The sequence below is a fragment of the Patella vulgata genome, chromosome 6, assembly GCF_932274485.2.
Source record: "Patella vulgata chromosome 6, xgPatVulg1.2, whole genome shotgun sequence".
Classification (NCBI taxonomy): domain Eukaryota; kingdom Metazoa; phylum Mollusca; class Gastropoda; family Patellidae; genus Patella; species Patella vulgata.
In genome coordinates, this window is record NC_065884.2 from 1,219,875 (window position 1) to 1,233,979 (window position 14,105).

The window sequence follows — 14,105 nt, forward strand, 5'->3', positions numbered from 1 at the left end:
ATTGTATAATTGTACCTTAGCCATACGGGCATTGTATAATTGTACGTTACCAATCTCTTCATTGTATAAGTGCACCTTACCCATACGGTCATTGTATAATTGCACAATGCCAAAGATCATTGTATCTCACCCATAATCATTGTTTGGGATGTGTGTGACATTTTCGGTTAATTAGGTGTCCTGGAAATGAACTGGTTCAGTGGCTTCAAATATCTGGTAATTCACATTATTGGTTCGATCCAAGTATATTCAGACCCCCCCCCCCCCAAACTTTTTTTGGGGGGGAGAGGGGGGGATCGGCCCCCCCCCCCCATGTGTGACGCCCATGTATTAAATATATTATTATCATTTATTTGTTTTAAATCGTATTGTTTATCTTATCATTGTCCATCAACACCAAGAATCTTTGTGGCGTAGTCAAATGAGCCGTTAGCAGAGATAGTTTGGACTGCAAGATTGGGAGATTGATTAGGTAGGTCTATCATGGCGTCTCTATTATCGGACGGTGTGACGAATATGACGTCAGTGGGGTTGTTTATCATACTGCAATGGATATTTAAAATATATCAAGGCATTTTTCATAACGCAATTAAAGATTGGTTTATTGTACAGAGTTTGACAGATTGGATTTCATTTCATTTAGATGTTTCTCAGTTCCTTCGATCTCATTCGCTATCCTCTTAAATTCTTTGGCCAATTCATTCTGTTTACCTTTGTGAATATCTACTGAATTGGATACAATATTGTATATTTCAAAGGGTATTGCTATGGCTGTAAGAACAGCGCCACCATTTTTTATGGTTTTAGAAAATTTACTTAGACCTTTTGCACCGACTTTCGCAGCATCTGCTGCAACATCCCCAACGCGGAGCGTTTTTACCACGGATTTAGCAAGCCTTGCGACTAGTTTAGTTCCGGAAAAAACTAATTTCGCAGAAGCATGAACAAGCTTTAATTTTTCGTTCAGTTTCCCCATCAACCTTTCGTCTGTTTCTAGAAGTTTGTTAATTTCTTTGCGTTTGTTACGAGTAATAATTGATTTTGCGATGGCCGCACCAGCACCAGTTATGCCACCTGCCGCACCGAGGGCACCCCCTGCCGATGTGAGAGATAAAGAGCCACCGAAAGTGAAGGGTGCTCCTAATACCCCAGCTAAAATCATCACGCCTCCTATAACACCAACCGCGCTTCCGGTTATTTCACTTTTCTGTACGCCTTTTTCCAATTTATTCAATTTCTCTGCTTCGTCTCGAAGAATTCTCACTAAGGCCTTTCTATTGTCTATTACTTCCGTCAACATCGGCAATGCCTCAGTTATGGAAGCTGAAATTCTGAAAATATAAAATATGAATGGAGATAAGAGACTAGCAGCATCGTATTAGTGGGTTTACATACAACCAGATAAAAGTTGACGGTACTAGCAGCATCGTGTTAGTGGGTTTACATACAGCTAGATGAAAGTTGACGGGACTAGCTACATTGTATTAGTCGGTTTAAATACAGACAAACGATTGACTTTCGGTTTTATTTAGGCTGTGGTCAACTTCTAACATCCACGTTTTAGTGTTTCCTTCACTCTTAACTCGATGCATAATTTTTGCTAATATATCAAATCTCCCAGGGCTTAATACACACTGAATAAAATATGTACTTTAATAAAGGAAGTAAAACAAAAAGACAAAATCTCCTGGCTTAGATTCAATTGGATTTGTGCTAAACTAGTGCCTTATTACTCTTTGACAACATAGATGGACAGATTCATGTTGCAAGGGATTCCTATAACGCTAAATGACGCATCATGCCTTTAAGGACACCACATCTTTCTGATATCCCATGATTGATATGAATCAGAGCAAATCAGTTCTTACCTCTCGAAATCTTTTGACTCTTGTTTGGTCATTCTATTCATCTTGTCCAATATAAGACTGTTATATTTCTGTAAAAAATATCAGATGGTGTATAACAAACAAGAAGGGGGGGGGGGTAATCCATGGCATAGTGTATGGAGTCAGATCACCATTAATCACTACTGTTCTGCTCCGACTGGGCTAATGAAGACGGGCATACGCCATACAGTGTGCTATGAGAGAAATTTTGAACGGACAGCAAACATCACGGCTTACTCTTATGTCGAATTCCAACTAAGAAGGGATCCTTCACATGCACCACAATGTGTAGACGGAAACTCCCCATGTACTTTCTAAGCCAACATCGAGGAGGGGAGGATACACGTGATATACTTTGTAAACGCGTGGATGTCAGTTAATGAGAGAGAAATGGGGTTTAACGTCAATTCGACACAAACTAAGTCATTTCGGGACTAAAATATAGGTCAACTTCATTTCAGTAATTATCTTGCGCATAGGGGTCTTTAGCAGTGGGAGGAAACCGGGGACCAGGAGAAAACCCATGAGGTTGCAAAGGCGACCTAATCCTTGTCACGTACAGGCGGAGGGCCAAAACGACACCGTTTCACTCAATGACAGACCTTATGATCTAGCATGCACGCATTAAAAGATTCGGCCACCCAACCTTCCACCCCGACTAACCTCAAATGATGAATGGGCAAAGTAGAATGAACCAAATAAAAAGAGTAAGCAGCGAGATATTTATACGGTATGCAATTCACTCAACACCTATCTGCTAATAATATCAGACCTCAAAACTAACGGTGTTTACGGTTACCCAACGGAATCTATATACGGTTGGGGTGGTTTCCTGCAGACAAATTCAACACTGAATTACAACAATCATATTTCACAATCATAAAAATGTCAAAAATACTAGGAAATAAATTATAAACACTTTACGGTATATAAAGAGTTTCTCAGTAATGAATTAAGAGTCATTCCACGAGAAAACTATGCAGAAGGTGGGAAGGTGGGGGTCGGCAGATCAAGTTCATCTCGGGGAGATTTTATGGACGCCTCAAGACTACTTCACAACCAAAGGGCCGATCTCAGAATTTCACCGTTATTGAGAAACAATCTCTGGGTGATTTTTGGCCAATTTTCCCATTTTTCAGGTCATTTTTGGTCAATTTTCAGACACCTATTGTTGCGAGTCTAGGATTTGGATGGAAATGGTGATGATTGGTGATGTTAGTGGGGGTCTTCCTGTGCCCCAGTGTGAAGACCATAAAGTCGCATCTATTCTCGAGGAGTAATGATCAGCAAAATTGTAACATATGGTGACTAAAACAGAAGATATACACCTGCGAAGACTAGCTCTATTGTCTATGATGCGGGGGTAGGTCAAAATATCGAAATGGTTTTATGCACAAATCGACTTCCTCTATCGATATAAAAAATAAAATCTCTGTCACCTCTCTTCAATCAATGCAAAATCATAAGTCAAAGTTGGTGAATTTTCCCTATTGTAAATCCCTCATTCTCTATGAAATGGCCAAATATACTTCCATTCTGTGTAAGCCATCTTTCTCCATTTTTTCACCAAATCATTCGCCCGCGCTCGCTGGTAGCAGCTTGAAACCCGCTCCAGCAAAACTAGTCTCTTTGATGAGGATTGGTATCCAGTCCATGATGGCAGAGCCCGAGACCGCAGAAAATTGTGTTTTTTTCTTCATTTTTGGCCATAGACTGTGGTACATATCCCGGATATGAGCAATAAAATGACTTCATAGACTGAAAGAGGGTATTAGGGACATTAAGGCCCATCCTTTAACTATACTAAAGGCTGTTAAAGAGGGTATTCAAAAATACTGTGACAAAATATACTCTCGTAGTGGTATAAATCAAATGTGGATATTGAAAAATTCCAAAGAATTACTTGATGGTTTGCAATCTAGATCCCTTGCTTCAGTCTCATCTATTCAAACGTTTGACTTTACTACTTTGTACACTAAAATTCCCCATAGTAAATTAAAAGCCCGGTTGAAAGACATTATTCACAGTGTCTTTTCCTCTAAATCAGGTACTGCTAGATATCAATATTTACAATTACAATTCCACATATTTTGTTAAGAATCACAGTGATTCCAAAAACAAATTCACGGCCATCAAGATAATTCAGATGTTGGATTTTTTAATTGATAACATCTTTGTTGAATTTGGAGGGGAAATATATCAGCAAGTGGTTGGCATCCCCATGGGCACCAACTGTCCACCTTTGCTTGCTGATCTGTTTCTCTATTCATACGAAGCCGATTACATACAGACGCTCGTAAAAAGTAATAAACGATCAGTCAGACTTTTTAATTTCACTTATCGATATATCGATGACGTTTTATCACTTAATAATCCTAAATTTAGTGATTATGTAGAATTCATATATCCTGATGAGCTCGAAATTAAAAACACCACTGACAGTGACAATTACGCTTCCTACTTGGATCTGCGTCTCGATTTTGACAATTGCCATAAACTGAGTGTTAAATTGTACGATAAACGTGATGACTTTGACTTTCCGATTGTTAACTTTCCATTTATTAGTAGTAACATTCCAATATCACCAGCTTATGGAGTGTTTGTGTCTCGGCTAATTCGTTATTTTTTAAGTAGATCGAGGCATTTGACATCTAAGCTTCAACTACAAGGACACTTGCGCACTAAACTTTATGGCCGTCATATTGATTTGATTGATAAATATAACGTGTCTCTCTCGGCTATTATTCTACATATATTTAATTGACACGTATACTATTAATATCTCCCTGATAATGTCTACTACATTGTTAACACAGTTCATCGCGTGCATTTTGCATACCGATAGTTCATTGGCCAATCACGCTATTTTACCGACATTTCGCCTAATAGTTTGGATGCAGCTATGGCGGGTGTGGCGCCAGGCAGGGTAAGCTTACTCTTCCGGACACCTGTTACCACTGTTTGTCGTGTATTTTGTACACGAGGAGCAGTCCATTTGCTGATTACACTATTTTGCTTGAATACACTATTTTGCCTATAACGTGTTTTAGGACTTCGAATTCTGTCTTATGGTTTGGATTGTTCGTACTTGGTTTTATTTTATTTATAGCAATATGTGAATTGAGAACCGAATGAGGGCCGATTTCTTGACGAAGTGGGATTTTAGATCTAAATTCGTCGATTCTACATGGAAAAGTGATTTGTGCTGCCCATCGCTACCGCCTGGGTCTCAAATGGAATATTCCAAAAGAATGTAAACAATATGGTGCCCATAATGAGGAAATGGGCTGTCAAAAGAGCCAAGTTCCTACACCGCCTCAGGTTAGTTCTTCAGATAAATGTATGACATAGGGTCAAAAATTCAAATTCATCATAGTATCATTTTCAGAGCCCAAAATGGTTCTTGCCAGGCCCTTATAAACTTAATTTGTATATGGACATTTCTATCAGGGGCCGCCTCTCAAAATATTGTTGAAATCAACCCCAACGTACATGCCTACATGGGCCATTGAAAATTGTCTTGTATCGAGTCTACTGTCACTGGTTTCGCCACCAATAGCTGTTGCAGGAGGAGGCTGTATGTCAGTTCCACTATCCATAGCTGCAGATGACGTAGTAGCGGTAGATTGATGATGGATGCAAGCAGCACTACCAGTAGCTGCAGATGATGTAGCAGTGGGAGAGATGTCATCAGTTCCAACAGTAACCCGAAACAACCAAACCACATAAAATAATTTACTAAACTTATTTTCTAAGTATTTGCAAGGTGCAACATTTGTAAAAATTTCTGAAATCAAGTCTACGATTGATTGACTGGCCTGGTCCCAGCCAATCCATCATCCGGAGACTCGATACAAGAGATTTTTCAATTGCCCATATACGCTGGGGTTGATATTAAGAATATTTTGAGAGGTGGCCCCTGATAGAAATGTCCTCATGTACAAATTCAGTTTTAAAAGGCCCAGTAAGATCCATTTTGGGCTCCGAAAATGATCATATGATGTAGTTGAATTTTTAACCCTTGCCATATTATTTATTTGAGGAACTACCCTGAACTTTGTTCTTTTGACAGCCCATTTCCTCATTATGGGAAGCATAATATTTCCGGCATATACATAGAATAGGTGAACAAAATAGATGAACTTAACAAGAATTTTGTAATGCTGCGTAAGTTAATAAAAAAGCAGAGAGCTGGCCTTTAGTAAAGGTATTACAGCTATATCAGACTCAATGCAGCTGGTTTGAGGACTTCAGAAGCCCACCGCTTAACTTAATCAACTGGAGTATCACCGCACAACTGTTTCCTGCTAATTTGATAGTGGTCGAGCACACACGCAAGGCTTCCATCGATAATTCAAAGACACAATTTCTTCCCTCTTTTTTTTCAATAGTATCTTCTTTCACTTAGCCATTCCAATAGGAATAAACTGATTATAAGTGACACACCGTGGTCTTTGTATGGCTTCTCCTTAGATGTGACATCATGCATCCTTTTGGAATATTCCGTTTGATGCCGCTTCGTCAAGAAATCGGCTCCCGTTCAGTTCTCACATCACTTATTGCTATGTGATGTGTTAAAAGGTGCGCCTTAATGTCCTTAATACATTTTTTTCAATCGTATGAAGTGATTTTCTTGAGAAAAAACGCAATTTTGTGCGTTTTTGGGCACAGCCATCTTGGATTGGATGCCAAGCCTCATCAAAGAGACTAGTTTTGTTCGAGGGGGTTTCAATCTGCTACCAGTGAGAGCGGGCGAAAGATTTGGTGAAGAAACAGAGAGAGCTGGCTTACCGTGAATTAAAGTAGTTGGCCATTTCATAGAGAATGAGACATATACAATAGGGAAAATTTGACTTATGATTTTTTATTGATTGAAGACAGGTGTGAAGTAGTCAGGGGAGTCCATAAAATCCCCCCGAGATGAACTCGATCTGCCGACCCCCCATCTTCCCAATTCTGCACGATTTTGCATGGTTTTCTCATGGAATGACTCCTAAGCTAGAAATGCTAGGACATAAATAACTAGAACTCCTAAGAAGTACTGGCGTGTTTCGATATGTCACGTCACGTCATGCCTTGCCACATTAACATTCGAGTTAACATTTTGAACTCTTTAATAAAAACCGGAAGTTATACTTCATGACCGAACTTTTTTTTATATTAATTGTTAGTAGACCTTGTTTATTGTCATCATACATACAAAGGTCAAGGTTCATGGAAAGGTTAGGTCACCATCTAGAAGTTGAAAAATCGAACAAAATTCAAAGTGAAACCGGAAGTAAACAAAATCGAAATTCAAAAATCGGCCTTCTAAGAATTGTTGCCATTTGGAGTAGGTTCAATACAAAAAAAGTTTTCAAAATTCGATATTAAAATGGCGGCTGAATATCAATTTGAATGTTTTTTTGTAAAATATGGCGGCCAAGCGGTTGAAAACATTATGGAACAAGGTCTCTGAAAATGAAAGATAATATCTGGGCCTAACACCACCATATATCATTTTTTGTCTATTTTTAAAATGGAGAGAACTATTCATGTTCGAGAAAATTCGAAGGCCTTGGTAATTTCCAGAAGTTTCCGGAAACCGTCACAAAAGTTTTTAATATCCCATTGTAAAGGCATCGATGTGTTCGTTATTCCTACCATAGTGACGGAGATACGCTATCTTGACTGTCGAAAATATGACGAAGAAAACGTTCGCAAATCTTTGATGCAAATATTAATAAATAGATCCAAGGCTGCAAACAACATACATCTAAGTTGGCAGAATGTTTGCACCATGTACAGTGTTGGCTGCACAAACTGACTAATCCCCCCACCCCCCCAAAAAAAAGCAATACGTGTTTTGACCGAAGGCTCGAAACACGTAATAAACACTTTACGGTATATAAACGACTATAGACTGAAAGTATCAATGTAGGTGATTAAAAAGATTATTTTATCGTTCAGTTAGTTCCATCAAATCTTGCGCCCACAAACTCGACGAAAATATACAATCCGAAGTAACCGAGGGGTTGAAGTAACCCCGTAAACACAGAAATGAAATAAAATGGACTTTAATGGGGTCCTTCTGGTCTGCTCCAACTGGGCAAATGAAGACGGACATACGCCATGTAGTGTACTCTGAGTGAAATCTTGCCCGGGCAGCTGAGCTACGGCCTACTCTTATTCTTATATCGAATTGCAACTGCCAGGAGGTCTTTTACATGCAAACGAATGTGTACACGGGACCTCACCGATCCACCGTAAATATAGGTATTAGATTTTGGATTTATAATAAATGGTATAAAATAATAATAGCCCTGTGAAGCCAAGAGGTGTTGGCAGGCATAAAAGGATCCCTAATTTTCTCACCGGATTCCGATAGAGGGCCACTCGGCACACTATTTTTTCGAGGGTGCAGCTTCTGAAACCCGGCAATAATTTTGCTTGCATGGATAAGTCGAAATTGTTCCGACTCGAAAAAATAGCCCCAAACAAGGATAGGGGAAACGTCAAATCTTGCATGCAAACATCCGTTGACTCCTGGACTATAATAGTATAAAATATTAATGGTAAAAAAAATGATTTAAAAAATATAAATGATTACCTGTCGTTTGACTTGTTAGAAGATTAGATCACTTGGTGTTTCTTCTCCGGTGAAAAGTTTCAACTAATCTGAATGTGGTGAGCTTACGGTATGTAAGCAAAAATATCAGCAAATTATTGGGGAATTGACTTCCCAGAAGTCATAGACAGTTTATATCTACAGGAAACATTTCATGTCTGTTATCAGTCATTTCAATGTAGCAGTGATTTCCCCAAGAATTGGGGCCATATCAAGCCAAGATAATAATATATGTACATAATTATATATGTACATTTATTTTATTTTTTATAAGCGATATTTGATTCACTATGAATAAGGAGGGTATGTCAGGCTAGACCCCTGCCCCGTATGTCAGACACCTGTCCCGTATGTCAGATCTCTATCGCTGTTGTCAGACCCTAATCCGATATGTCAGACCCGTATGTTCAGTGTGTCAGACTCCCATCCCACTCGACACAAACTAGGTCATTTCGGGACTAACACATGGTTCAATTTTATTACAATAATTCGCTTGCGCGTAGGGGTCTTTAGCAGAGGGCGGAAACCGGAGGACCCGGAGGAGACCGTTCTCCTTGTCACGTACAACTGGGGAATCGAAACCACGCCAGTTGACTCAATGACAGACCATATGGTGCAACGCGCACCCGCTAACTATTCGGCCATCTACTCCGCCTCCCTAACGAAATGGGGGATCACGTGGCTAAGTGGGTAAGACGCTAGCTCGCTAGCCTGGAGGTCGGGTGTTCGATCCCTGCATTGGCCGAGAAAGTTCATCCAGATTTTCCGGCGTGGTTCTCCCTTGTCAGTGATGCAGGACGGAGGGGCTGACAAGGAAAGCTGTCTAGTCGTTCGGATGGGACGAAAAACCGAGGTCCCGTGTACACATTGGCGTGCACGTAAAAGATCCCTTGGCAGTTGGAATTCGATATAAGAGTAGGCCGTAGTGCCGCTGTCCGGGCAAAATTTCCCTCATAGCACACTGTATGGCGTATGCCCGTCTTCATTAGCCCAGGTTAGGAGCAGAACAGTAGGACGTTAAACTCCATTTCATTTCATTTCATTTCATTTCATTTCCTAACGAAATGTAAATTATAAAATTTGAGATAAAAGGAAACAGGATCTCTCGTGAATACCAACACCCACATGGCCAGATATATACATGTATGATACCAATACGGAGATACCCATCCACTTTAATGTATTGCTTGATCATGTCAATTTGACACTAGTAGTATCTAGGCCACTGAATCACAATAAACAACAGATAGGGAAAGGATGTCAATGCGCTTAGTTACAAAGGTAGTTCGATGATGAGTCACTTGATGATAGGGTTAAAGGTCAGTTATTAAATACGTGTATGTAGTTAACCTCGCAACTTTTATCTTTCGATTTCAATGCATCATCGGGGTGTTCCGAGCAGTCCAATTTAGCCCCTAAGAAATTTCGTCATACCTGGAGACGCGTTGACTGTGCAAAGACGAATTTCTCAATGATGACGAAACTGGCTCGGACACACTGGGAGCACGTGCTCGGAGCAAATATTTACTTTATATTGCCATGCACGTGGTATTGTCACAACATTAAATGGTATATAAAGACATGTTAAAAATATTTTCATCACGCGTTTGTCTTTCAATATTATTCGATCGCTAATTACGTTAAAAATTCTAAAAATTATTGTCGTTTTTATTTTTCAATTCGCTATTTATTTACCGAGTACTGTCGTTTAGTTTCGACGATTTCACATCTCCCAAATATGCCAGTTGGGCAAGATAAGAGTACAACCGGTATTGTTCTTTTAATTTTGTAAGGTTCGTGAAATCGTCGTTAAATTGCCTAAAACGAGTTTTGCCAAGTTAGGAAATTTAACAAAGTGTTTCGTATTTTAAATTTGCTACCGGGAATTAATCAAAACGAAGAGTAGTGTCGATTTACCAGATTTACTGTTCGAGACAAATGGCTTTTATGGTTAAGGGGGAAACAATTTTTTTTATTTTGTTTAGGAATTGACCGACGAACTCTTAATTTGTTGTCAATCGATTCAATCAGCAGGCATGACGTCCAACGATGGATTACTATCCAGCATTGGTTTGGGCGATCACAATGATCTTGGTACAATAACTAAACTTCCCTTTGCAAGAATTACAAATAGGCTGGTACTAGACATCAATAATATATTTCCAACCAATACAGAGCACCAGTCTATAATTACTGCTTTACATGACGACAGCGTGAAGTTTGACGACAATTGTATTCGAAGTAGGCAGGTCAGACTGAAGACGAAGACTAGAAAGCTGGGTAAACATATAAAGAATTGTAATAAATCTTTAAAATTATATGAAGATTATCTCGACAGAAAGTACATTGCAAAAATTTTAGTTGAGTATCGAGATGACTTTAATCATTCGTGTTCGAGTTCTGCCATGCCTCACAACAAATTACCAGAAACCGTGTTCAGTCATCTCGATAGATTAATGAGGATCGCACCCTCGTCTAATATTTTTGGTAACGAAGCGACCATTTTATATAAAATGAATAAATCTGATGAATAAAAAGTCTTTCACCTGATAAACGTAATTTGGTCTTAATGAATGCTCAAACGATAACTAAAAATCAACTTTCTAAATTTAGGCAAAGACGGGAAGAAATCGAAAGAAAAAAGCTAGCGGTTCTTTTGCGAAAAAGAATGAATTAATAGAAAATGGGGAAACGTGAGATTAGGAAAAAAGAGCGACTAACAACAGAAATTGTCGGGTTGGGTCTTTGGAAAAGTAAAGAGGGTATGGAAAATGGGCTTTTACAACTTACAGATAGGGAAATGAAAGAGGCACTGAAGGCACGGCTCCAGTTTCGTAGGTATGTTTTAAATCAGCAAGTTTCCAAAAAGTCTATATTTTATTTTTCTGTCGCCGGTAAGGAACACTCAATTCCAGTTTTAAAAGAAAATTTACAAAAAAAAAATTATTGACCTGGCTGATCCTACCTAACCGAAATAAACTTTCAATACCCCTTTTTAGCGGTTGTAAAAAATACAATTTCTTCATTCTTCGTTTCTAATTTATTTGTCAATCCAGACGTCCCAGCAGACCCACATTCCGACACTTTCTCAGAGTATTTTAACAAATCATTATTTAATAACTGTTTTCTTTAAACCAATCGGTTAACTTTCGGGTAGCAATTTATTTTACAAAATACGCCTACAACTGTAGATCTGCTTTGATATCGTGTTTGAAAAGTTTGCTTTGACATACTCTAAGTATGTCCCAAGGGGAATAATTGAGAATATATGTTTATTACAGATTAGTTCTAAATTACATATCTGTGTTTGGTAAATAATGACTATGTATTATTTATTATCAATCAATTTGTGAAATGTCGTAACAGATCGTGTTTTTGGGTAAGATTTGATTTATGTTTTGTTTGATAAAGTGAATACACCTGCGCTGATTACCTTAATTTTTAACCTATTTATCTTTGGGAAAACCTGTATTTCTGTCGTATAATAGCTGACATGATAATATTGACTGTTTCATGAAAAATATCTGCTAAGACAGATGTTCTACTGTACATAATATAAATGTATATGATTTAAGGGTGTTGTAATAGACGACATACCGTTACGAAAGAAGATCTAACATACAGGCATGTTGATTTAAAGGACGTTGGTCACGATGTGATGTTTTTTTGGTAATGTTATCGATCGCTTTCAGTCCTTATAAAGGTATAGGAAATACATATTAATATAATCAGCATATGTATTCTTGTGTAAATGCTATCATACAAGAAGGAACGTGATCCCGAGTTTGATTTTGTTCTTAATTATGTATCTTCTAGTTTGTATTCACTTATTCAAACCCAACTTCAAAATGTAAATGTACATCTCAAATCTGTACATAATTTGATCAGCTATTGCATATTAGTTTGTCATTCAGATTGATTAAAATAGTCTGTCATTATTTATTTAATACTCTAATTATTCCATGAATGGTTTTTCCATAAACATACTTCCGAACATTATTTCTTAAATGGGACATCAAATATAAATTTACAAAGGCATATTAACATATAAATACCAATATAAATAGACCTATGGGTATACAGAAAATATAAATAGATTGGTCTAATATATCTACAAAAAACGTAAATAAATTTAAATTGGACTGCACACATTAAGTAAACGGGAATTGCTGATCCAAAAACTGAGCTGCGTTGCGCATGCTCGGAGATCTGAAATTCAATCGAATCATGGAGCAGATTTCGTCAGATAGCAAATTACGATTTAAACGAGTATAGTCCCGAGTGGTAGTGGTGGTTAATTCATTTCGGAAAAGAAATCTATAATTTTAAATGACCAAGAAAACATAACTCCGTTAACATTGAACCCCAAAAATAAATATGTCCGCCGCTGGTACACAAAAGCAGTGTATTTTAACGTACAGTCGAATGGATATATCTTGCGAAATATAGCACGCAGGTACAGTTTCTTGACAGTTTATAAAAAAGGATTATCAAGGGGTTTTGTTTATATAGATATAGTGTCATAACTGTAAATAGTTTTCGAGATTTTTTTTAGCTCGGGGCAACCTAGCAGCATTCAATGTTTCGTGCTCAAATTAATATCGAGGGGTTCTTTTTATGTAGAAAATGCTACAATTTTGCGGAAATCAAACGTTTTGCTTGCGTATACAAACTTATACGATGTAACGAACCTCGTCAAAGTAATACGATGTAGCGAACCTCGGATGTAGCGAACCTCGTCAAACTAATACGATGTAGCGAACCTCGTCAAACTTATAATTGTAGCAAACCTCGTCAAACTAATACGATGTAGCGAACCTCGTCAAATTAATACGATGTAGCGAACCTCGTCAAACTAATACGATGTAGCGAACCTCGTCAAACACGATGTAGCGAACCTCGTCAAACACGATGTAGCGAACCTCGTCAAACTAATACGATGTAGCGAACCTCGTCAAACTAATACGATGTAGCGAACCTCGTCAAAGTAATACGATGTAGCGAGCCTCGACAAACTAATACGATGTAGCGAACCTCGTCAAAGTAATACCATGTAGCGAACCTCGTCAAAGTAATACCATGTAGCGAACCTCGTCAAACGAATACAATGTAGCGAACCTCGTTAAACTAATACGATGTAGCGAAACTCGTCAAAGTAATACGATGTAGCGAACCTCGTCAAACTAATACAATGTAGCGAACCTCGTCAAACTAATAATATATATCTTTATCTCAATCAGGATGGATCAGATAAAGTGGGACGTTAAACAAACCCTATTTCATTTCATTTCATTTCAAATTGTACATTTTCAGAATTCAGACTGTCATATATCAGGCAATGCTAGTCAGGGTATAAGAGAATGGGAAGAGTGATAGAATAGCTTGTATTATTGGGGTACCATGTTTAGCTGGGCTACCTCACTACATCTGGGTCCGTATTCAAAAGTTTTCTTCAAGTTAAGTAAAAATACTTAATTTTTCCACTTAACCAAGTGTGTTGCCTTAAGTCGGTATTCAAACGCTGTATGTTACATCTCCTTGGCCAAGTGAAAAACTTAACCGTACACTTAAATTATGGAATACCGGCTATCGCTAAAAAGCCTTAATTTCTA

At 38.2% G+C, this 14,105-nt stretch overlaps 1 protein-coding gene across 1 annotated transcript; it reads right to left on the minus strand.

The window, feature by feature from the left end:
* Positions 1–601: 601 nt before the first annotated feature.
* LOC126824168 (uncharacterized) lies at positions 602–1,913 on the minus strand. Its single transcript, XM_050553351.2, has 2 exons — positions 1,869–1,913; positions 602–1,331 (listed from the first exon to the last, which is right to left on the minus strand). Exons 1-2 carry the CDS (start codon positions 1,907–1,909, stop codon positions 602–604), a joined length of 771 nt encoding a protein of 256 aa, XP_050409308.1. The 5' UTR covers positions 1,910–1,913.
* Positions 1,914–14,105: the final 12,192 nt, after the last annotated feature.

Coding starts and splice junctions, on each gene's coding strand:
- LOC126824168 (XM_050553351.2), bottom strand. CDS start 1,909: ATGAATAGAATGACCAAACAAGAGTCAAAAGATTTCGAGAG. Junction 1,332..1,868: donor GAGTCAAAAGATTTCGAGAG/GTAAGAACTGAT, acceptor TTATATTTTCAG/AATTTCAGCTTCCATAACTG.